The sequence below is a fragment of the Aedes albopictus genome, chromosome 2 (assembly GCF_035046485.1).
Source record: "Aedes albopictus strain Foshan chromosome 2, AalbF5, whole genome shotgun sequence".
NCBI lineage: Eukaryota > Metazoa > Arthropoda > Insecta > Diptera > Culicidae > Aedes > Aedes albopictus.
In genome coordinates this window covers 301,937,130-301,958,712 of record NC_085137.1, presented here as the reverse complement: position 1 = coordinate 301,958,712, position 21,583 = coordinate 301,937,130, and the positions used below count along the sequence as shown (strand labels likewise).

The following is a 21,583-nucleotide window of genomic DNA, read 5'->3' as shown; positions in this document are numbered from 1 at the left end:
CGTTGTTTTGGTGAGCTTGCCGCGCCTTTGATATGACGCAGACTCTGACTCACCGTTGATGACGCTTCGTGGAACAGTAGATTTCTTCGGCAAAGGTTTTGTTTGCGAAGGTTGTTCGGGAGAGTCTGCTTCATTCGGATTTGATGCTCTAGTGCAGTCATTTTTCGGCTGGGTTTTGTCATTTACCGGAGCCGGCTCCACCACCGCTTCCTCGCTGACTTTACACCCACTGTGTTGCCGTAGTACTGCTTTCCTCTCGGCGTTGAAATCCGACTTCATTTTCTGTGCAGCCCTTTGAAATTCTTCATCAATTTTCACCAGTTCTCGCTGGTAGTCTTCTTCGATTCGACGTTTTTCCTCTTCATAGTACTTTCGTCGCACTATGATTGGTGTGAATATCTAGTTCGTCACCAGTTCCACGGGGGGGAATGTTGCGTACAGTTTCAGTACGCTTGCTGCTGAGTGGAACTGGTAAACCCGAAGCAAGAGTGGAGTGCATAAGCGGCGGCGCGAGGACCGACCGTGGTTATAATTTTACGACTCGGCAGTGTCGTTTAGTTCGTGAACGAGAAAGGAACTGCACTGCGGTTGGGAGACACGTCGGTCCCGAGAACGAACACTACATTGTAAGATGTAAAAAGTTATGTAATTATTCATTTATTAAATAAACATATTTGCAGTATTGAAGCTGCTTGAAGTGGAAGCTGCTGTCGATGGGTGGTTTTTAGTTCCGCGACAATCGTCGTCCCAACAATACGGTCGGTCCTCGCGCCGCCGCTTATGCACTCCACTCTTGCTTCGGGTTTACCAGTTCCACTCAGCAGCAAGCGTACTGAAACTGTACGCAACACCTATGGTTAATTGTCAATTGCTGCACGGCTAAAAACTCGCCAATGCTTAATGCTTTTATTATGAGATGTGCAATAATTGGCGAGTTTTTTTTTTGCCGTGGAGCAATTGGAGATTTACCCTACGACCTACTGTTTCGGAACATTCACTCAGCACACGCATTAGTACGTAGTCACTAACACTGAAATAAGCCCTGATATGCAATCATGCAATCCCGAGAGCACGGCATGAAAAGAGCCTCGTAGCCGTGCGGTTAGGGTCACCAAGCTTCTAATCGCACCATGCTGTGGGGTGAGGGTTCGATCCTCACTCCGGGCCATGAAACTTTTCGTGAGAATAGTTTCTTCTCTTTATCTGGTGCATGCTCCGCGTGTCCCTTGTCTAGTGTTAACCCTCGAGCAGTCGCGTCTTTGACTACCTGCAGCGACGCCGCGCTCACGCTGTGTACATCAAGCGTGCATTTTTCATGGTGCGTGTATTCAGTACACGACGCGACCGCTCCCGGGTTAAGTTTCATTCAGTCTGTGCAGCCTTTGGCTGAAGACGGTGTCCGAAAGCATCTCAGATGGCACGGCATACAAAATCACAAAAAAGTTGTACACCGTGCTCAGATGCCATCCTTTGGATAGTGCAGTAATAGAATCGTATGTCTGCAATCGATATCGCTGTCGGACTTTTTCCAGGTATGAAGTCGGACACGAACTCGTGCGCCAATGTAAACATGTCAAACATTATCGGAATCGTTCAGTGCTGCTGCAGTCGCGGAAAAGCGGCACATTTGAATTTTTAGTGCGAGTGTGGTGAAGTGCGATCCATTTGGTCGGATGACGACGATTTTCACTGCAGAATCAATCGACTTGCCGACGGTGGAGATCAAATAGTTATGGTTATGGCATGCGGTATTTGATCAGTGTAGCTGGAGATTACAATTCCAATGGTTATTCGGTGGTGTTTGAAAAAAGAGCGACTAGGCCGCCAGATCAACCGGCTGCTGCGGCGTCGTCGAAAGGGACCCAATAAGAAAACGGACCCATAAGGTAGGCTAGTAAATAAGATCGTTCAATTGTAAAATTCTTTATATGAGGAAGGTATCATGTGAATGTCTTCATTGAGCTTTTATTCATTCAACGACCTACTGGCTGTCAGGGCATTTCAATAACAAACAAAGTGCTTTAGCTGGATAGCGACCTAAAACCACTCATTCAATTGAGTGTGCTCGATGGAAGCAAGAACGTACTCCCACTGTTCGGTTCTTAAGTTATAAATGAGTTTTTAATTTGTGACAATACGCCTGACATAACCAGACATCCAAGAAATTGTGGTTGCCCTGTAGAAGATATCAGCGCGTAAGTTGCTTATTTTGATCAGGATGGTTTTTCACAGTCTAAATGTATGAAAACTGTTTATAGCTTTCTTACAATTAAGAGGTGTTAATTACCTTTAAATTACCTTTAAATGACTTTATTCCGCCAATGATTTATCACTTGCAGAATCTGATAATGCAGTTTGATTGTATAGAATACTGAATCTCCCGCACGTGTTCTGATACTTACAACACTCCGCGTCAGCCCTCAACCGTTTCAACCTGGAGCTCTTTGCAGTTTCCAACATCGAACGAAACCATCTATTTTGTATGTTACATCAGGTGTAGATGATGGTGGCGTCTGTAATGCTATATTCTAGTATCCAACTGACCAACGGCTGCCGACTGGTAACAGCTTGAGAGAAATCCCGGACGCTCCCGGAAATGTACTACTTGTGTCGAATGTTTTAGTTTTTGCTTTGCTGGTACTCTGCACCTGCTGATCGTCACCTAATTTATTGTATATCTCAGTACGGATTTGATACGGGCATATATATAGAGTTGATTCTTTTTTTTCGGTTTAAGTGTTGTCCTCTCGATTAAGCGGTTTCTTTTTTTCTAATCTTTTCATCCTTTGAAACAACACAACACGAGAAAATGTGCCGGGAGGAGCGTTATCTTCGGTTAGGGGGGGAGGCTGTAATTGTCTTCTACGAGATTAACCATGCTTTATGTGGTGTAGAGCAGTACTCAGTGGGAGGGTTGGAAAGGGGGCTGAAGGGGTGACAGGGTACAGTGATTAAGCGAGCTACGAGTAAACAACTACTAACAGGGGTTTTCATCTATATTCAGGCTTGGTACCTAATTGGGCCTTCTATTACCATTGACAGCGGAATATATCCAACAGAATTGGTTCAAAATACCAATTTCATAACTGGAAACTAGTTGGGAGGGGTGGAGCTGGATAGGGTGTAGGTAGGAAGGGCGAGGAAGGGACGAACCAATCAAAAGCATGCTCGTTAAAAGGTGGGTTCACTTTCGTTGGGCTGTAGTCCTTTCATGTTCTTTTTATACTTGTTTGTTCAAAACTATATGCTATATATGCGATTTTTTTTCGTTAAGTATATCGGTGTTTTTTGTTCTGTGTATAGGTATAGGTATGTTTGTTTTTGTTAAAAATAATTATTTTCAAACTGATATGATTGAATCAACTTTCTTCCTTTCGCTTCTTTCCTTTTTATGTGGTATTCTATTTCTAGTAGGTATAAGTGTTTAGTATTTATTCGGTTTAAAGAGATTATATAACTAGAGTATCAATGTACAGTATTTACACGATCTAAATGCTCGAATTAAAGTTTGGCAATAAGGGATCGGCTGCAGGTGGTGGATTCGTTGGAAAAGGACTCGGACCTTGTCATAAAAATGGTGACTTTTTCCCTGTAAGTTACGAAGCTCAGACCCTTGAACCAAAAGTACGTTCCACGTCGGTGAATAATGGAATATTGAAAGAAACCCAATCAATCTCCTCGACAGCTATTGTATTAGATTACGACATTGATTTGATGTAAATAATTTTCTTAAAATTTCTCGCATTACTTCCTAATTATTAGGTGTTAAGGTACTGGTTTGTTTCAAATTCCACTCGCTCGTTCTGCATCGACAGCCCTAATCACGTGGTAGTAGTAATTAACTTCGAGTTGCACATCAACAACGGAAACACGGAGAACAATAGTGCCACTAAACGATCGCATCTCGATTATCGGTATCACTGAGGCTGATGGATTTCAACAGTTTTACAAGCAAACATCGAGAATGGTGTTTATTTTAAAGTTTTTGTCTTTTGTCAAACAAAATCATCGAGTAACTATGCCAGATGTAGTATTTCGCCAAACTATCCAACAGTCTGTACAGCTGTACAACGATCACATTCGATAGGCCGCTCATCTGCGGGCGCAAACTGTAGATGTCACTAGCATCGCTTTACAGACGTTTCGATTATACACATTCATCTCTAGCGGTCCAAAGACCGACCGGTACGGAACACAAAGCTTCACCAGGGTCGATAGGTGGTTGGTTACAGGTGTAAAGTAGTCCGAGTTTTCATTACAAATAAAACACGTAAATCACAGCCCATTTGTTGAATTACCTAGGTTCATTCAAGTTGTTTTGTTTGTTTTGCGTGTGTGATAAATTCAGAGAGATCTTCGTAATTGTGATCGACGCGACGGGAGGGTACTTTTGGTTCTGTGGAGTGTGGAGCTTCACTTTATCGTTATCACCGTTCAAAAATTGTGCGCGTAACTTTTTTTTTGTTTGATTCTTGCTCTTAACAATTTTAACGAAAAGTCTAAGTTAACAAAGTTGGTTTTGCGCTTATGTGTGCGTTGTGCTCTAGTTGCGGCGAAATTTACGGATTTCCAAAGTATGCTCTGCGATAGTATAGGTTCATTCGGTGCATATTTGCTTTGATTAAGGTAAGAAACTAATGTGAAATATCAAAAATAATGAAAAAAATAGACGGAAACTGTATAGAAGGATGTGTTTTAACTTGGCTCTGGTTGCATCGACTTGATCTTTGCATTCAGGAAAATTTTATCTCAACATTTCATAATCTATTTTTTGCTTTTTTTTAGTTTCGTTAAGATTATGAGTAATGAATATGGAATACCAACCAAATAACAACAATAGCAATGCTCCCCAATGTTATGCAATTTCCGGATGGATACTCACTGTCATTTTCACTTCAAACGACAAACGCCGACCATCTAAGCAGCATCGAACCACGTCAAAGCCACTAAAACTTACTCAGCCGATTGCATCCGGACGCATTCAAAGATTCTATTCCTAGTTCTGAATCCACCCAAAGAACGTCGAATGAACGTTCCAAACCAAATGCTTTCACGCCCGACTTAGGGACTGTTCATAAACCACGTAGACCAAAATTTTGTCATCTCAGGCCCCCCCCCCTACCCCCTCGTAGACTTTTGTACATACACAAATTTTAAAATTTGTATGGAGCGTAGACTTTGGCCAGAACAACCACCCCCCCCCTCCCCCCATAAATCCTACGTGGTTTATGAATGGCCCCTTACATTGAACACGCGTTTGACACACAGATTCGGAAGCGGTTCATTCAACCGTCGAGTCTTGTATCGCCCGGTGGAAACAGAATGAACAATGACAGTCGAAAGAACTCGCTTGGTTGGGAGAGAAACCCAATCGCTTCAGATTGTGTGCGGTGGTGAATGAAGGAGAAGCAATAATTGAATGACTGTTTCTCATGCTTGCGTTAAATAATTAGTCAATAATTCTCCATGGCAGAATCATGATTTCGCAAAAAAAAAAAAAAATATGTATACACATTTTTCACGGAGTTTAGCTTCAAATACTACTAGTTGGTTTCCCATGATTTCTCTAGAATTCTTTAAAGAAGTGTTCCAGTGAAATACTTGGCAACTGGAGTTGTTCTTATGGAATAAATGTGATACAATTGGCGTACATCTTTGCAGATGTTCATTGTTTTCAATTATACTCATTATTTAATGGTACTGTTTCCGGAGCTTCTCATATGTCATGATGGAAGATATAGCCAACATAAAACACATCACCTCAGTCATTTCGTTCCTCGCCTTAAAAAAAAATCTTCCCATCAAAAATATAATAACACCATCCCAACCGGGGATGATGAGACCTCCACCGTATCCATCGTTCATAAACCACACTTAATCCTCACACTTTTCTAATTAAAAACGTAAAGATAATCCTCACCATGAAATCCACCTTCCTGCAGCGCGATTTTTTTCTCTAATATACACCGCATCCCGTTCAAAGCCGCGACGGCATTGGCAGCCGACTCCTTCCCTCGAAATCTCTTTCCGTCACTGCTGCGTTGTCGAATTGATGGCATCACTGCCCTGACTGACGTCTCCAGCTTGATGACCATTGACGGTTGGGGGTGGGTAAAAAATCTAAAGAATCGGGTCGGGGGTTTATTTAGCTACATGACGTTAAGGATTTGCACCGAAAGCTTTACGATTGAATATCGCTACCTTAAATCTGAATTTCCGGGGATGAAACCTACAGACTGTTGAACTCTGGCTATGGGATAACGGGTCTGCAAATAGGAAAATAGAAATACTGGGAAAGAGAGGCGCCTTAAATTTACGGGTTCTAACGTGACTAGCTGTATTCGTATTTGTTCCGGCATTCAGTTCGAACTAATTTTTCTTTTATAATAAATACGGGTTTGCGGTGTTTCTTCAACCTTCGCTAACGTGGACTTGTTCTGGCATTTATTTTTGCAAACCGCTCTCTTTACAAGTTTATCTCATTTTTGGCTTTACTTAGCTGTAGATTCATCTCGAATGAATGTAGGTTTGTTCATTTACTTGTATTTTCTGGTGATTAATTAGCATATAACGCGTAGTTCAGGGGTCTTTATTAGTTGGGTTTGCTGCAAGCTGAACTTTCCTATCTCATTTGCGTAAGTTTATCAAATAGTTAATTAAACCTAGTTCATTTATTACAGCTCTAATGCTTCTAACAAATTTATGTTACTAAGTAGTAAATTCGCTCTTCTAAGAAGACAAGTCGAAAAACAGTTAAACGATATTGCACTTAAAAATCACAAAATCAGTTGTTTAGCGACGATGGGAGCAAGGAAAGTAGGGATAGGATAAAGTAACTTAAAGTAGGCTTGGTTAAATACTTAAAAGTTGAATAAATTAATACTGAAACAGGTAATAATGATGCTCTAATGGAGATAATTAAACAGCGAATAAATAAAGGATGAAACTTAAAAACAATCAAACTACTTCCAAGCATTCTACAATGCCGTAAGATTAATATGGTTAAAAACCGAGCATCAAGTGTTAGCTCTAAAAATTTCTAAGTAATTTCTCTAGGTATGCTCGATCACTAGGTTTGCACCATCCCAAACTTGAATGATTACTGTTTTGCCGTGCAATGCAAATATATTGTGATTCTTGTATGTGTCCGTGTATTTTGTGTGTGTGTAAAGGTGAAAGTGGATGCGTTCCATTTCCATATTTATCAATATAGGTAAATTACTTCTAGCTAGTATACTAAGTAGTGGGCAATTGTTTCATACCGGCGTTCCGCTCGCTTACGGCCGTCCTTAGTGTCGCCCTCATGCACTGTAAAAGAGCACGTTCCTTTGTCCTTCTGTCGATTTACAGTCCAAATTTTCCACTTAGGTCATCCCCATTCATTTTGCTCTATTACGTCACTAGTGTTGTAGGTTTTAATTTAAATACTCCTTTTTAATAAGTTCTGTTTATCTAACTTCCTATATAATAGTATTTCGCTTAGTTATGTATATAGAACTTCAGTGGTCTAGTGGTTAGGTTCAATTTTTACTGCTCGCCCTCTTTAGTTCTCTTACCTTTCTCATTAAGTTAAATGTGTATGATTTTTGTTTGCACAGTATCCTGTTAATAGTAAAAGTCCTCTCCTGCCATGCGTGTGGATGTGCCAAAATGTATGCAGCTCTACTAAGCCTAACCTCGAATTTCCGTGTCTGGCACGTGAAACAAAAAACTTACTTTACTTAAATTCTTCCTGTTTTTTTTTTGGTTGCGTCCTTTCCCCGAAATGGCACGATGAAAAATGGCTTAACTCAAAGAAAACTTCCTCTTCCTCCGCTGTTCGCTTAAATCCTGCCTCATCGTTACGACCTAATGTATAAATATTCTTAGGAATTGTATATATAATATATGTGTTTTTGTGTATCATATATCTATATTCATTTACAGAGCATGGTGGATTCCAACTGAGAGACGTATCTCCTCTGCTTAAATGTTATTCAATGGGTTCGGTTCTAGGCTCGTTTCACGTGCTCTCACAGAATGATTCTAATCACACACTGTTTGTCAGTTTTCGGGAGGACTTTTCAAACTCAGAAAAACTTTGTACACAACAAAAACGAGATTTTTCTCTGGCGTTGGCGGCTGGAGAGGTGATGTCCGGGCTGGGCGATGGATAAAGAGCACGATGAGTGGGGACTACTGTTTGAGGGGGGCGTGGGGTAACTTTTCTAATGACTTTTATGTGGTTTGTGGCTTTTGACTAGAGTTGGACTTTGTTCTGCGCCTCTCATACCGCACGTTTTTGTTTTGCTGAGAAGGTTGCCGCTGATGCTGGCGATGGTGGTAGGTTGAAATTGTTGCTCTTAGAGGAAAGATGATGTTAAATCCTCTCGCATGATTGTAGCATCCAAAAGTGCGCCGTTTTAGTGTGGTAGCAGCTCACAGTAGATTATTTACTGTACTTTATATCGAACGGGTTTTTGTTTTTGTAATTTTTAGATTTTTTTTTGAATTTTTTCACTTTTCATTAATTGATGATATAGTGTTTTGTTTTGTCTAGGGATTAACTTCGTATTTTAAAGCTTCAGCTGGATCAATCACCAATAGGGGGAAAGAAGAGAAAGTAAAACAAGCAACTGTTAGTTCATTTGCGGTTGCCACTTTTGGAAACAAAACGTGTAAAAATCAAACAGATGAAATTCGAATAACACTTACCAGAAGCACTCTTTAAAGCGCTTTTGATCTCTGATTGTTAATAGGGTCGGTTGGCGTCTTTTGGTCTCTTCAGCTGAACTTTCAGTCTTTTCATACCAATCTGAAAACCATTCATGGCTTGGATTGCCGCTTGAGCGCTGGCAGGATTGTCAAATGACACAAAACCTGTGGGATGGAATAGAAAATATACGGTGTTGAATCGTTTATTGGTTTATTGGTGCATCATGTCCATGCTATTTAAATGGTATTAGAATCTATTCTCTTTGATGTATCATAATTATCATAACTCGTATGAAATTTTCAGGTTGCTTTTTCAAACAAGTTATCTCTTTTCTCAGACGAGCGTCAATCAAAATTTTTGATAGTTCTCCCTAAGCCACCCTAGCAACATAGCTCAGCCAGTACACGTGTAGTTTTTAGTAGGACCATATTAAAATTCTCATTTAAATATCATAATTAATTTGAAATTCTAAGTAGATTTTTCAGATTTTTTTTTATTTTCAAAGAAATTTGTTGCTATTCAATATTTATTATCGAAAACATAGTAATAATAAATAAATAAAGTTTTTGGTAAAATTTCTTTAATAAACTTTTGAAAATTCTAGAAGAATGTTAATTTTTGGAAAAAGTAAACCCTTTTGGAATTTTCTTGGAAATCCAATTAACCCTTTCCTTCCCACGACTTTGAACGACTATACCTATGCCAAAAAAGCGTTTCCGAAAAAAGTGGTAGAACAAAAGTTATTGCAAATTGGCTAAATTTTTCGAAATTAATGAAAAAAAATTAGGTTGTAAATCAATAGGTTTTTGATTGTTTATCAATAGTTCAACTATTGAAACAAGTAGCTAGTAGTTGGGTTAACCTTATGAGGTTATAACCATATTCTAAAAAATATTGCATCATATTCATCTAATTCCGTTTGTCCGGACTTCGTCGAAAATCGATGGTGCTCTAGAGCAACCATGGGAAGTAGAGGGTTAAAGATTGCTGATGCACATAATGATTTTTAAAAAGAATTCCTACAGAAATTTTACAAAAAAAACGTGAATATATTGTTGTGTAAAGGTTAATACATAAACGTTTTAGAAGTAAATCTAAGTCATAAAACATTCATGAAAAATGTCTGACGGAAATTTTCGAACCATTCCTAATTTATCCATGTTATTTATTTTTTTTTAAATTTTAAATACTGTTTATAAAATTTATATTATGGGTTCGATCCCAGCCCCGGCACTTCGTCAGTTGCTCTCCCCCCGAGAGCGGCTGGCACTTGAACCTCTTCTGAGCTCTCATAGCTCAAACGGACCCGGATAATTGGATATCGGCGAACAGCAACCCATAATGGACGACCCCCAATCGGACTGGAAAAGGAACAACAGCCACACATCATTTCATCATCGTGCTCATCATTCTACCATGGACAGGGTAGAAGAATGACAGCAGCGCAAAAACAAAATCAGTTCGATGTAGTATAATTAGAATAGAATACATTTAGGCGCTGTACAAAGTGTAAGTGCAGCTTCCAATTGGAATCGCTCACGCAGTTCCCTAGTGAACAAAAGAGCTGTAAAATAGGTTAAGTGGTTAAGAATAAAAAAGTAAAAAAAATCATAGTACATGCTGCTCATCATTCTACCAAGGACAAGATAGAAAAGTGAAAGCAGCGCAAAGGCAAATCAATTCGATACAGTAGAATAATAATATAATAGACTACATTTAGGCGCTGCACAAAGTGTGAGTGCAGCCGCCAATTGGAATCGCTCACGTAGTGCGCTAGTGGACAAAAGAGCTGTAAAATAGGTTAAGTGGTTAAGAATAAAAAAATAAAAAAATCATAGTACATGCTGCTCATCATTCTACCAAGGACAAGATAGAAAAGTGAAAGCAGCGCAAAGGCAAATCAATTCGATGCAGTAGAATAATAATATAATAGACTACATTTAGGCGCTGCACAAAGTGTGAGTGCAGCCGCCAATTGGAATCGCTCACGTAGTGCCCTAGTGGACAAAAGAGCTGTAAAATAGGTTAAGTGGTTAAGAATAAAAAAAAAATCACAGTACATGCTGCACGGAATTCATTATGAAAACAATCTCAAGGGACCAGAGCCATAGTGTGGATCAGTAGCGCCCTTGACGCACACTCAATTGGACACCCTTACAAAAAAGAAAAAAAAAACACCTCTCGAAAATCTTCTATAAGTTTACCAACTAACCTTTTCTAAAAGTTTTTCAAACTTTTTTTCACTCAAATATCGGTCTGTGAAGCATTTTTTTAGTATTCTTCCAAAATTCTACCAATTATTTATTTTTCAAATTCTTAATTCATTTTTATTTAAACTTTATTTATTTATTGATCATGTTTTTTTAGTCCGCTAGATTTTCTACAGGAAAATAAAACCGTGGGATTAAATTTCAAGACATTTATTCTCAATATCTCACATGTATCAAGAACAGAGAAAATTCATTTTGCAACCCGTCAAAAAATCAATAAGTTACTGTAAAAACTGGTGAGAAATTTTTGAGGAATGGGTGTTTACTAAAAGATTTAATTATCCTCTGTTATGAAACTTTTCGTTTTTTTAACAAGCGGTGAAATTTCTAAAAATGTGTATGTATAAAACTCGAAGACATTTTTGGATGAGCTGTTGCGAAACGTCCTGTGGTCTTGGAAAAATTTGTAAAAAAAAGTATTGAGTAAGCTTACGAAAAGTGGTTTAGAAAGAAATTGGATTATGCAATACAAAACCCAAGTAACACACTTGCCACAGAAGAGTCACGGTGGTGCAGGTTGTTGTTTCGCAGAAGTCACTGTGATTTATTTGTAGCAAGTAAGTATTTATTTGTTAGAAGTAAGACATGGTGACTTCTGCAAGTGTTAGAGGAAAGTCGTAACCACAAATTTTTAAATTTCCGAAGAAACATCTAACGCAAACCTATAATAATTATTAAACAACATTTTCAGTTTTGCTCTGGAATCAAGTTTCATGAGCTACCAAAAATATGTTCATGAAATGAAAAAAAAACCATAAAATTTTATTGGTAGAAATATTTTGAAGAACGAAGTATGATATTCAATGATCATGGACAATAGTTTAAAGAGAACGTGAAAAAAAGTAAATTGCTTCTGCTAAACTCTGTAATGGAGCATAGTTATAATAACTCTGACAAGAACAGATATAGATAAATGACAAAACATGTAAACCAAATTTGTAAAAAAAAAACATTTAGTTACTTAGCCCATGTTCTCTGTAAAGTGAATAGTTTTTGTCACCTCACTGGGGCTAGCAGCACTCTTAGCAGAGATCTACCTAACGAACCGCACGCTACGGCTCTGAGGAAAACCTTTGGAAAAAATCCGGGAGAAGTTTTCATTGAAAAAATGGGAACATCCTCAAGAACTTCCAGAGAATATCCTTGGGGATTTGTTGTAAAATGTATACTTCAATAACTTCTCAAGATATCACTAAACTTCCATTTTGGTATTAACGCAGAAATTCGTGACATATTCCAGGATATTAAAAAAATGTCTGGGAAATTTCCTAAGAGTGTCCCTCAAAAAATGAATAGAGAAACGATAAAACCATTATTAAAAATTCGTCTCAGAAGTTCTTCAAAAAATCAAAACCCTTATAATAAACCTTCCAAAAAAAAAATACACGAACTTCAATGTAAAGTAATTTATGCAACAAATTTATTTAGTTCTCTTATTGAAGTTTTTGAACATCCCCGTTAACTTTGCTGAAACTTCTGGGAAACTTCATAAAACAACCATAAACTCCCAGAAATCAGCTGAATCACTTTGAATCCCCTACGAAACCACTTTGATACAAAACTAAGTCTCCTGCATTTTTTTTTCTTAAAATCTTCTGCAGTCCCCTGAAACCCTTTGATACCGTATGAAAACCCATAAAACTCCATGAAATGCTTGAAATTCTATCTGAAACTCCTTGGATCTCATACGAAGCTTCTCTGTTTCCAAATCTTAAACCCAGAAAGTCCCTGAAACCATCTGAAACTCCCCGAAATCTTATGCCTTGAAACCCTTCTAAACCCTCCTTAAACTTTCATAAATTTTTCTGAAACCACCGGGAATTCTCCTGAATACCCCCGAAACTTTCTGAAACCTGAACCTGAACTTAAACATAAACAATACTCACCGAAACACTTGCTCTGGTTCGTAGCCCGATCGATGAAGACTTTCGAACTTATCACAGTACCGAAGGGCATAAACATCTGCATCAGCTCCCCGTCGCCGAACTCCTGCGGCAGATGGTAGATAAACAGGTTGCAGCCTTCCGGGCCTGATATGGAACAGCCTGGTAGAGGGATGGTAGAGCACACATTTAGGAACCATTTTCGGGGTGTGTACGCATGGCGGCGCACTGGACTGTTTTGCAGTTGTCACTTATTCTATTGTTGGGGGAACACCACAAAAGAGCTTTCTCATGCCAGTTGAAAGCTCCTGCATGGGCGGGCGGGGTGAAACAAAAAACGGGAACTAATCTCTTTGAACTTTTTGTCCGGAAATGTTGTTTTGATAATGCCATTTTTTTTTTGTTGGAAATCAAGCTAGATTGTAAAACCAAATGCCGACAAAGTCTATCGCTAAAGAATTCTGAGAACAAACCGAAAACATCAATTTACCAGGAAATAAACATCATTCGACTCAATATCCAGTAAAGGTTATGCTACATAAATAAACATATAAAAACAACACTTATCCGAGGATCGCCCTATATAGCACAACAACACACACGAAGCGAACGGCACCGGATGCTTTCCATCCCGGTCTTTTGGATTTTATTTCCGGCAGTAAAACACAACGGAGCTGTACAGTTTGACTATTTCGCTACATTTATCAATAGACCTGAATAGAAAGCACAGTGCTAGAGAGTCGTGTCGCAAACGGGAAATCATCACCCATATGAGGCCGAATGTATTACTTGCGTGTGTTGTTCCGCCATGTAGCGCTTGAATGTTGATTTCCAAACAAAATAACCACACTAAAACATCTATTGAACATAAAACGGAAAATCTGCGAAAAACGAACGAAAACAATAGCAACAATAAGTTGGAAATACGGAACGATAAATCCAATCGGTTGGATTCAGGGGGAAAACAATTTCCAGAATGCAGAAATAACGAGAACGAAAACAATGTGTACGCTTTCTAGACAAGTGTGATAAGAACAGCTATTGAAAAAATAAAAATTAGCGGAGTGCTACACAGATGTCCCGAGCGCGGAATTTGCCCGCCAAGAGAGCTCGTGGGGGGCCCTTTGGGCAAACAAATTCGTTGGTTCTGTATTGGGAGTAGTGGGTTGTCGTGGCAGTCGTCGTTGATGCGGTTGTTGTAGTAGTAGAATTAGGAAGTAGCGCTTTTGGGGCGATGCTTACCTTCACGTTGTGCTGGTGCAATGGTGGCAATCGGTTGTGGTATGGCTTGCGGAAATTGTCCATATACGGCTGGGTAGGCTGTTAAATTTACAAATTTACAATCAAAAAACAAATATACATCAACAACACACAGTTAAAGTAGTAGGTAACTAGACATTGTGTAATACAAAGGGAATATTGTAGCGGGGATTTGCGTTTTTTTTTCTGTTACGGTAGCCGGGAGTTGGATTGAGGAGGCTCGTTAGCGCTAAGGGCTTGTGTCTCTACAGGTTTGTTATCACAATAGACTCTAATCGCTCTAGTATGTTTACAAGTTCTCACAGTTCAAACTAAGAGGACCAAACTCATCGTTACGGGAGAAAAAGAAATCTATATGGAAAGAAAAGAGATAAAAACAAAGAGAAAGAAAACAGTTCCCATGAAATGTTGCTCCATATTTTATCCCAAACTCATAAATATTGTTTACGACTTCATGTTGTTGGTGAGGGACCGACCAGTGCAGGAAGAGGATTACTACTAGCTAGCTAACTTGAAAGGAGTGCTCTCTGTCTCTATTTCTGTGTGCAGAACCGAGTGGAAAGTATTGAATGCTCCCAAGGAAGAAGAACAAAAAATTGGCAACTATTTTTCATCGAGAAATGCAATTTATGGCATCATATGCTTCTGGTTGTGGCGTTTGTTTCAGCGGATATTTATCGAAGTTGGACTTGTAAACAGGTTTTTCCTGTGAGTACAATATTAGCCGTATCACAGGAAAAATACTTAACCCTGCCAAATCAAGTACAGATCGTTTCGTCAATATTTATTGAAATTATTCCAACTACAAAAACTAATAATAACGTATTTCACTGCTCGTTTCTCTCAAGTCCTTTTTTGTTTAAATAGTCTGCAATCGTTCTTTTTTCATGATTCTCTCTATCTGGTGTTCATTGATTACGAAAAAGTTTTCGAGCGTCTCAATCACGAAAACATGTGGGAAGTCCTCAGGCGCAATGGTGTCCCTGAGAACATCATCGGCCTTATTGAAGCACAGTACAGGACATTTTCGTACTGCACAACAGTATCTTGTCCGATCCCATCCGGGTCGTTGCTGGAGTGAGGCAAGGACGCATCCTATCACCGCTACTGTTCCTCATCGTAATCGACGAGATCCAGGTAGGAGCGATTGATCATGAACCAAATCGTGGGCTTCTTTGGCAGCCCATTACTATGGAGCACCTAAATTACTTCGAACTAGCTGATGACGTTGCTCTTCTAGCTCAACGGCGCTCTGATATGCAGAGCAAGCTGATCTTGCCAATCGAGAAGTTTCCCAGTCAACCAGTGATCGTATAAGATGTTGAATAAGATGTTAAAGTGGAGGCGATATACGTACATTTTACATGCGCGTAAATGGAGGCATGCACGCATATGGCCTCCACTTTATCATCTTATGCAACATCTTATACGATTACTGGTTGTCTGGGTTACCATCAATGTTAAATGAAAACACGGTCAACCCTTCCAGCTTTGCGATAGCTGGGCAATCAGTGGAGAATGTTGAAAGCTTCCAATATCTTGGTAGCCAGTGGAGAACACTCAACGGCTGCAGGTCTTCATCAATAGATGCCAGCGGTATATAATTCGTGCATGGTTGCCTCACAATTGAATCTCCAACGTGGAGCTCCATCGTCGATGTCATCAAAAGCCGACAGCGACAGAAATTCGGGAGCGAAAGTGGAGGTAGGTCGGCCACACCCTACGCAGGGGCGGAAACGAAATCTTCAAGCAAGCGTTAAAATAGAATCCCGCTGGACATCGCAGTAGAGGCAGACCTAGGGCCGAATTTATAGATCTCCATTCTGGGCGATTGCCAGCCTTGACCTGAGGCCAGGTCAAATTTCTGTTGACTTCCTTCACTTCGTTGTTGAGGCTGCACCGCCATTTTCAAAAGCAAAACGAGTTGGTATCTAACCCGACGTTTCGACACTTTGCCAAGCCAAAATCTAGCCAAAAACTTTTGAAGGGGGTGGGGGGACCAAAAGTCAGAATTAAATTTGTATCAGCCTAATTTTCTAAACTAAAAATATTGTGTCATCCAATCAACTAGATCAACTTCATCCCGGATTCAAAGTTTTCATATTTGGCATTTCATATATTTTTTTTATAAAATATTGTAATTTTTAGTAAGAATTTTGTAACCTGAGCTTGATGAAGGTTTCTTCGGTACACGCTTTGAAAATATTTGTTTGCATTTCAACTGTTTTTAATAAAAATATTAGATGGAAATTGATCAATTTTCTCTCAGATTACGGTACCCGGAAGAATCCTGAAGAAATTTCCGTATGAATCCAAAGGAAGCTTTCTACAATTTCTAGTAGAATCCATGATAGATCTTCCGGGAGGAACTCTGGAAGAATCCATATAGAACATGCAAGGTTTTGAAAAAAAAAACGTCCAGAGAGGAGTTTCTTAAAAAGTAACTGGTGGTTTCTTAAGACATCTTTGGAAGCGTCTGAGAAATTTCTTAAGAAAACTTGAAAGGAAGTTCTGAATGATTCTATGTAAAATATCAAAAGAAATCCTTGAGAAAATTTCTGCAGAAATTTTAAGAAAGATTACCAAACTAATCCTGGGAAGAATCTCTTAAAAATTTCTAAAACATTTCTCAAGATATATTCTAATTTTTTTTTTGAAAAACCTTGAAGCAATTGCCTTTCACGATTTCATAAAAGAATCTATGGAGGAATTTATTGAGAAATCAAAAACAGTTTATCTTAACGAATCCTTGTGAAATTCCTGGAGAAAATTATAGAAGAATGTCTGAAGGAAGCCTCGAGAAATTTGTGGAGGTATCCTTTGTAGATTTTTTGGAAAATTGGTGAAATTTCTACACGGAGAAAAAAAATAAAGTTATATCAATCATATTGCGGTCGCGAACAAGCATATTTGTGCACTGACTTTCATATAATCCCTTCTTGAGATTGTACTACGCATACTACCGTAGGACGAAGCATATCAGAAGCTTTAAATGATCAAAATTGATGAACTGGTTAGAAAATGTAATATGGTTGACTCAATCATATTATGCTTACATCAACAATATTTACTGTTGATGGTTTGACAGCTCGCATATCCCCATGACAGATTCAAGTATGTTTATGCTAAACTTAACCTAACTTAACCCTTAACTTGAGGGTTAAACTAACTGTTACGAATGGCTCCTTTAAGTAACACAAAAATTGGTCAAATGAGGTTATGTGCAATTATAGAATGATCAAAAGCTTTAAATTCAGGATAAACTATTCTATAATGGTCGTATTTTAGTGCAATAAGATCTAATTGTAATATCACAGACAAACGGACGTAACACTCTCCAAAACGGCTTGGCACATGCATTGAACGATCAATTAAAATTTCATTTGATTTGCGCGATCGTTCCACCAGATGCGCTAGCGTTTGATCGCTTTGACGTTTGCCACTATACACGTTGCTGAATGATGCAAACGAAAATTACAGGCAATTTGCGTAGTAGTGTGCGTGTCAGCAAAACGTCAAATTGAAATCCATCATGGTCGACAGTTTCGCGCGCGGTTCTACCAACAGGTGGCAGTGTGCTCATTAAAATGACACTGGGCAAAAGTTTTTGATGAATTTAGAGGTACGTCTGTTTGTCTGTGGTAATATATTGCGCTACATACACTATACCAGGAACGTTCTATCGCCAAAAATGTCTTTCGATATCGTTCATCAAGGCAATATGACAACATCGTCGTAGCCACTATAAACTACCACCGCTGCTCCCACTAGCTGCTAATCGAAAGACTGAGAAGACAACAGTCAGGAGGCTCGGTCAACACGGGCTTAAGCAAGGTTTAAGTAATGACATATATGCTTAGCTTGAGCATTTGATGGTTGCTGTGCAATTATGTTGATTTAAACGAAATGTATGCTTGGTGTGGGCATCAACCATTTGAAGCACTTATACCAAGACATCTTAGAAGCTTGAGAGAACTATAGGAAAAGTTATATTGAACAAACAACATTTCTGTCCGTGTAAAGCAATCCATAAGGGAGACTTCCGAAGTTCCTCAAAAAAGTTTGTGATAGAATATGTGAAGGAATCTCTTAAGAAATACCTGTCATGAATACCCAAGCCAACACCAACCATCATATCAGAATCGGCCATCGTCAGGACCAGGACATCCGCAAATGGCAAGGTAGACCTGCTGGTCATCTTTGGAGAGTGTCAGTTTCGGCTGGCAATGCTTCAAAGAATCAACTACAAAAAACTAATTCAACGAACATTTGAACATGATTAAGAATGGTACTAAAGTAGCGGAAGAACTGCCTATGTCAGCACAGCAGATAATGGGAACTAACCAACCGATTCGTTTTGTAGTTAGGGATGCCGCCCACCAGCTGAAGAATTTAGAGGAGAAACGACAAGTTACATTCAGGAAACTTGTGCGTGATCACCGTTTTGAATGCTTCCCACAATCGCTAACTTAAGTAGATTGTTTTCTATCTTGTATCATCTATATCGAAAGAGTTTGTGGGATGTTTTCAGATCAGCTTCGTCGATGGTCGGTCGACCACGGATCAGTTGCTTAGCAGATCCTTTAAACATTCCGTGAATGTCAGATTCCACCGATCACATGTCATGTATGAAAACAGCTTCTCGAGAACCTGACCAGGCAGATGAAAGCAATGCCAACGATGGGCGGGTTGAAGTCCTGGGCGCAGACTATGGGTGAGCACTTCAGTTCATGCGAATTCCGATAGAAACAATTTAACGATGTTGAGCTGTAGATAGTCCTATGATTTTCAACAAATCTGGCGAATTTGATTGCTTTGCAGATGAGATGTACAATCTACGGTAACACGTTTGTTGCGGGGACAGAGAGAGGGCAAGCTATAGCAGCAGTACAACAGTAGAGTCACATGTGCTAAGGACGATCCGTGACGATTATGCAAGAGAAAGATGTGTAGCGGAGAACAAAAACAAGCTCGCTGCACACTACTGAGAAATTGAACATCGCACGGAAAATTGTAAACTAAATAAATAAAATGAAAAGGGCGATTCTTCGTGTTAGAATTTCAAATTTGATTTCAAAAGAGACCTGATAAGACAGGAATTCAATCCGCCTATGAAGCGGCAACAGCAATATCGTTAATACCCTCATAATTGGAATATGATTTCTTGCCAACCACAGCAAACGACATGAGCAGAAAAATCGACACATTCGAACACATAACTTGTCGGCACCGAAAGTAGGATCCAATAAAGAGCAAAAGTCACACACCATACGCTTCGCCCTACGGTCCCTAACCATTCATTCGAGTGTCCACTTGCACTCCCAGAGGACCAACTACCTATCCAAGTTTATTTGCCTCTTGGAAAGCGGTCGCCATTTGCCAAGATTTATTCCCGGGATCGATACATATTATCTGACTTTGAACCTACTCCAGAGCAGCTGGTTCCGCTAGCCAGAGCCAATACGCTCGTATCGTATGCTTTTGGCTAGAGGGTTGGAGGGTCAACCTGGCAGGAACACCACGCTGCTACCACCGACTGACGCAGACCGGGGTAAATATTCGCTCTCTTTGCGCCGAAAGTTATGATCTTGTTTTTTCTCAACTCCAGTCATTTGTTTTGGTGGCGATCTTTGTCTCTCCGGCAGAGGCGACCGCGCCGCCGCCGCCGCCACGTGCACTCGTTTATCATGGTCGACCGAGCCTTGTGTGCTGCTAGGCATGGCATGGCAAGCATATTGTCGCCGTCCCCGCTCGCTCGTGGGTCTGGCGAAATCGCAAAAGGTACAGTCTTATAGTTTTCCATATGTTTCTGTGAATTGGATTTTTTTTCGTCGCCCGTCGTCGTTTCTCTATTGTGTGAGGGTAACCCAAACGGGCCGGGCGATGGCCAGTTCGTTCGCCCGCAGCTTGCCTAGTTCTGTTTACGGTTACGAATTTTCCATTTCATTTAACAATACTTTTAGGCAATTGGTTTTTACTAGGTGAGTTATGTTTTTGGCAGGCTGCTACTTTTCCGGTGGTGTTTTCCCTTTGCTGCGGGGGGTTGAGAGGATTTTGGGTCCGCTTGAGTGGTTTTTGGCGCTGTCAGCCAACCCAAGGATTGTGTTTGGCCCTTGCCTGGCTGGTTATTGGTGTCTCCACTAACGAGCTCCGAGGATGCCTTGTTAACATCACGAGTGGACGAAAAATTGTGGCTATGAGCTGAAATATACTGATGGCAGCAATGGATTATTCAAGCGGGGTTTGCTTTTGTCTTATTTTTGTATCTGCAATGCTAATGCTGATGTGCTTCTATTGAACTCCTGAAGAAATTCCTCCGAAGGAACTCTTGGAGGATTACTCGCGAAACTTCTGGAAGAATTCCTAGAGTTAGCAAGGAACTCCTGCAAGAACTCACGAGGAACTTCTGGAAGATTCCCGAAAAACTCCTGCAGGGATCCTTGAAAAAACTCCGGGAGGAATTCCCAGGTTACTAACGGAGGAACCCTCGAAAAACTTCTTCAGGAATTCCCAAGGAACTTCTGGATGAATTTTCGAAGACTTCGTGGAATAATTCTCGGGGAACTTCTTGAGGAATTGCCGGGAAGTTCTTTGAGGAATTCACAAGAAATTAATGGATACTTTTGGGAACTTATATGGCGAATTATTGAGAAATAACACATAGAGGTATTTTCGAAGAATTCTTTGAGGAGTTTTTGTGAAAAAAGTGGAGGAATTCCCTGAAAGTCTCTCGAGGAATTCCCGGGATAGTCCTGGAGAAATTTCCAAAAACCTCCTGTAGGAATTTCCTGGAAACATTTTTAGAAATTCCAGTGAAGCTTCTGGAGAAATTGTGGGAGAAACTTTTGGGGAAATTTGAGAAAAAATTCTGAAGAAATTTCAAGGGATTTCAAGGAACTCCTGGAAGATTTTAAGAAATCCCAGCGTACTCCTGGAGGAATCCCCGGAAAAATCCTGAAGGAAATTCTGGGGGAACTCCTGGAGAAATTCCCGGGGATCTCTTGGACCAATTCTCCCGGAGCTCTGGGAACTCCTGGAGGAATTCTGCAGAGGGGAGCTCCTTCAAGGATTTCTCCAGGAATTCCTCCGGGAATTCCTCCAAGTATTTTTCCGGAGCTTCCAGTAGAAACTCATCCGAGGTTTCCTTCAGGAACTCTTTCGGGGATTCCTCCAAGACTTGCACCATGGATTCCACCAGCAATTCCTCCGAACATTTTTCTAGGAATTCCTCCGGAAAATTCCACCAGGAATCCGTCAGAAGATTCCCGGGGAACTCCTGCAGGAATTCTCGAAAATCTCGTGGGGTAGTTTGGAAGAATTCCACTGGAATTTCTAGAGGATTCCCGAGGAGCTCCTGGGAAATTTCCCGGAGAACTCGTGTTGGTGAACTACTGGAGGAATTCTCGACGAAATCGAGCTCATCTAACTCCCGGGAAACCCCTGGAGAAACTTCTGAAGAAACTCCTGGAGGAATT

General features: G+C 40.0%; 1 protein-coding gene across 6 annotated transcripts in view; it reads right to left on the bottom strand.

The window, feature by feature from the left end:
- The window catches only part of LOC109423842 (CUGBP Elav-like family member 4), a 592,493-nt gene that overhangs the window by 8,669 nt on the left and 562,241 nt on the right, over positions 1–21,583 (bottom strand). For 2 of the 6 annotated variants that reach the window (XM_062852158.1, XM_029879491.2), the window contains exons 9-12: positions 14,091–14,168; positions 12,852–13,010; positions 8,695–8,859; positions 852–8,567 (exon numbers count right to left, since the gene is read on the bottom strand). In XM_062852158.1, coding sequence (XP_062708142.1) covers positions 8,732–8,859; positions 12,852–13,010; positions 14,091–14,168 — 365 coding nt within the window. In that variant the 3' untranslated portion in view covers positions 852–8,567; positions 8,695–8,731. Of the gene's footprint in view, positions 1–849; positions 8,568–8,694; positions 8,860–12,851; positions 13,011–14,090; positions 14,169–14,411; positions 14,460–21,583 lie in introns of those variants that run through there. The other 4 variants (XM_029879492.2, XM_029879493.2, XM_062852156.1 and 1 more) reach the window with 3 other exon arrangements.